Here is a 3,994-nt window from a genome sequence, read left to right on the forward strand (position 1 = left end):
TTATTTCTTCATCACTTTTCTCAGTGCACCTAAAACTTCCTTGTTTCTCAGGCTATAAATGAAAGGATTTAGCAGGGGAATTATAATGGTGTAGAACAGTGAATACATTTTATTTTGATATTTATCTGGACCTGACCCAGGGCGCACATACATGAAGAAGAGAGTGCCATAGAACAAAGACACAGAGAGCAGATGGGCCCCACAGGTAGAGAAGGCTTTGCTTCTTCCCCTCTCAGACTTCTTTTTCAGGATGGCAAAGAGGACACGGGCATAAGAGACTATGATACTCAGAAGTGAAAACTCTTGTATGGAAGTGGCAAATATAAAAGCCACTAATGCATTAATAGATGGGTCAGTGCAAGAAATTGTAAACAGTGGCAAGATTTCACAGTAGAAATGGTCTATTATGTTGGACCTACAGAAAGTCAATCTATGTAATAATCCTACATGAATTATGGGGTGCAGAAAACCAATTACATATGACATACTTATCAGACAAGTGCAGAGTCTGTTCGACATCACCACTGGGTAAAGCAAGGGATTGCATATAGCTACATAGCGATCATAGGCCATCACTGACAGGAGAAAAATTTCTGTGGTTGCACTGTAACAAAAAAAATAATACTGGATGAAGCACTCAACCAAGGATATCTTATGATTCTTAGATAAAATGTTGATAAGCATCTTGGGGGTCACAGAGGATGAAGTACACGCATCAGCCATGGCTAAACTACTGAGGAATAAGTACATAGGGGTGTGAAGGTGGGGGTCCTTCCAGATGAGAGCAATCAGGCCAAGGTTGCCCACCATGGTGATGAGGTAGATCACAAGGAACACCAGGAACAGGGGCACCTGCAGCCCTGGACGGTCTGTAAGTCCCGTGAGAACAAACTCAGTCACCTGTGTCTCATTTGTCTCCATCATATCTACTCAGTCTAATCACTGCAATGAGAGAGGTTAAAAACATTAATCAAGCCTTACAAAATGATCTTGAGTGCAAATGGAATTACTTTGTTTCTATTGTAATTTGCTCATGAAAATGAATATAATGAAATATAAAGTTTCAATGCTTCTTTTAAGAGCACATGAAAGCTTTTATGTACTTTATAAATAACTTTTGAAATAAGGTGTTTTAAATGCATATAGTTACTTAAACAATTGTGAAAGAGGCTGTAAACACTAAAGGATTTGGTCTGACAACTTATCATTCATAAATACCTTAAAATTGAATATATTAACAATTGAAATGTTTTATGCAATTAAGAATAAAACCAAATTTTTTATTTTATGATAAAGTCTGTGAAAACATAACTCTGGTTCAGGATCCACAGGGCTTTATCTCTTTCCAGAAACTCTTTCATGTCTTCCTATTAAACAACACAAAGGTTTTGTTTTGGGGGTTTTATTAATACATTTCATACTTTCTTCAAAAACATTAATGGGCTGCAAATAAGAGAGTAATTCAAATTCCTTTTTTCTACTGTTTTCTGTTAACTTTATGTTACTTAATTTTATATACATGTATATGCATATGATTATATATATATATATATATATATCAAAATCATCCAAAAGTTAATCAGTATGTTATTATAAATATCTCAAAACTTGCCATATTTCTATTATACTCTTTTTCATAGTTTCTGCTAATATTTTTCATATGTGAACGCCATAATTCATTTATTTGTTCAACAAATGTATATATAGTAGCTCTTAAGTTGGAGCTTGTCATCTTAGCTTGGGTGCACATAGACCTGTACCTCTGGTGTTAACCGGATGATGCTAAAAGAAGCCTTGTTCCCCACAACTGCCTTGTCCAGGCATCCTATAAAGAAATTCTGGAGCCCACAGCAGTGGGAAGGGGTCTTGGATTCATGTATTATTCTGTCACTATTATTCTGAAAAAAAAAAAAGTTTAACCAAATTTTAGAAGTTTCTCAGTCTTGATTCCAACCTGGCTTTAAGGTTTACATCTATAGTTCTTCAGATTTTTCCAAGGTAAATTTCCACCCACACAGTCTGTGAAGCATGATTCTTCATTGCTATTCAGTAGACAACAGAGAAAAATTGGTAAAACGTACAGACTCAAAAATTCAATCACAAGTTCTAATTTTCATTCCTTAAATATGTACCTGTTTATGAGAAAATCTTGGTACTGAAATGATACAACTTTATGTAGAGAAAAATAACAATGAAATAAAGCAGTGCATCTCACCTAATTTCTATGAGATGTATGGATGTCATAAGATTTAAATTTTCATGAAGAACAATTAAGGTACAAGAACAAAGATATCAAAGACAATTGTTCCTACTTTGTTACTTTATTTCAGAAATGACACTTGTGTGGTCTGATATTTATTTCTTTCTATCGTCAACCGTGTTTGTGATTTTAACGCAGAAATCCCTCAATGCCACCAAAAGATTCCCTGTAGGATAAGGTCAATCTATCTGACATTGTAGAATAATCAACAAACGACTTCTGAGATACACATTACCCATTTCCAAATATAGCTTTTACAGCTGTATTTCTCTCTTCTGAAAACAAAGGCATTGCAGATTAATTGTAGATAAAATCGAAAATTAGAAAAGCAAAAAGAAAGCAAAATGCTATAATCTCACTAATCACCAATAAATACAGTTAATTTTTGAGTGTATATATATTTTTACCCATGAATGTATTTGTGTTGATGTAAATTTACATATACTTTTCAAAACAATGAGACTTCTGTAGATAATTTTTCACAACTATTTTAAGTTACTAATATAGAATTTATATATTTATGTCATTAGTTTTTAAAACGTGCTTTTCATCTTATAATTTTTTAAAAAAAAATCTGTAATTCTAAAGTCCTAAAATTGAAACTAAAATGTCCAGGTAGGTGCACAATTAAAGAATATTTTGTTCTGCAATATTCCCTCTTGGAAAATGGTACCAATTTACATAGCATATTTCTCAAAATTTACACTAACAAAAATAATTAATATGCACACACTTGTGCATGGGGGCATGGAAAGAGAAATCTATATATCTACACATATACAGATATCTCTATATCTGTGTATACAATTCAGCTTGGTAAGAAATACCACTTCTTTTTCAAAGCAGCCAACTTTTACTGAGTGGTATAAAAAATGGCATAATGTATGAAAATCCATAATTTTATCATTGGGGAAGGCTTGCTCAAGTATTAGTTTTCACAACTTACTATATAAATTTGATGCAATTTCAAACAAAATGATAAGGTGATAATTCACTAAAAAATATATAAATTTATCTGAAAGAGCAGATGGATTCAAAAGCAGCCAAATGATTTCTTAGAAATAAAAGGATCATTTGTTCCATGCAAGACACTGCGCCATATCGCAAAGCCAGCTTTAATGATTACAACTGCGCTTTATCTCAAAGAACACTACAGCTATAAATTCATTAATATTTGATTGTCTGTTTCTAGACATTGCAAAGTTGAGTAAAACTATAGACTTTGGAATGGACAGGCTTGAGGGCTTTGCTTTAAAAATTAGGAAATAACTTTAATTCTCTAAAACTTGCTTTTCTGATTTGTGGAATAAATAATAATAAGTTAATAGTGTACACTTTCAAGGCTGTTGCAAGAGTCACATGAAAAGATGAATGTCCAGCCCTTATCACTTACTTGACAGATGACAAGGGTCATAAAAGGGTGAATTTAATTACTCTTTTAGTTATTTTAGATATTCATAAGGAAATCTGCTAAGCTCCGTGTAAGAAAATAGAATATTAAGTGAGGAAAATTGACAAAAGTGCATTTCTACTGCCAATTCATGACAATAGTGATTGAACCCTATCATAAATGACTTATGTCCAGCTGATAGTGACTTAGGTGTATCATATTGTTCCACCTTCCAGAAGAAAAAAAAAACTACATATACAGTGTTTTAAAAATAAGCATTTTTATATTTTAATAAAAATTACATTGTTTTTTTTTTAGTTTTTTTTTTAAAGAGAGAGTGAGAG

General features: G+C 32.5%; 1 protein-coding gene across 1 annotated transcript; it reads right to left on the reverse strand.

The window, feature by feature from the left end:
• LOC144375887 (olfactory receptor 5AC1-like) lies at positions 1 to 933 on the reverse strand. The gene has a single exon (XM_078041321.1). The coding sequence runs from the start codon at positions 922 to 924 to the stop codon at positions 1 to 3; it is 924 nt and encodes a 307-aa protein (XP_077897447.1). The 5' UTR covers positions 925 to 933.
• Between the last annotated feature and the right edge of the window lie 3,061 nt (positions 934 to 3,994).

Source organism: Ictidomys tridecemlineatus, chromosome 3 (genome assembly GCF_052094955.1).
Source record: "Ictidomys tridecemlineatus isolate mIctTri1 chromosome 3, mIctTri1.hap1, whole genome shotgun sequence".
Classification (NCBI taxonomy): Eukaryota; Metazoa; Chordata; class Mammalia; order Rodentia; family Sciuridae; genus Ictidomys; species Ictidomys tridecemlineatus.

What these genes read in the sequence shown, in the direction of transcription:
- LOC144375887 (XM_078041321.1), bottom strand. Translation starts at nt 924, where the DNA reads ATGATGGAGACAAATGAGACACAGGTGACTGAGTTTGTTCTCACGGGA.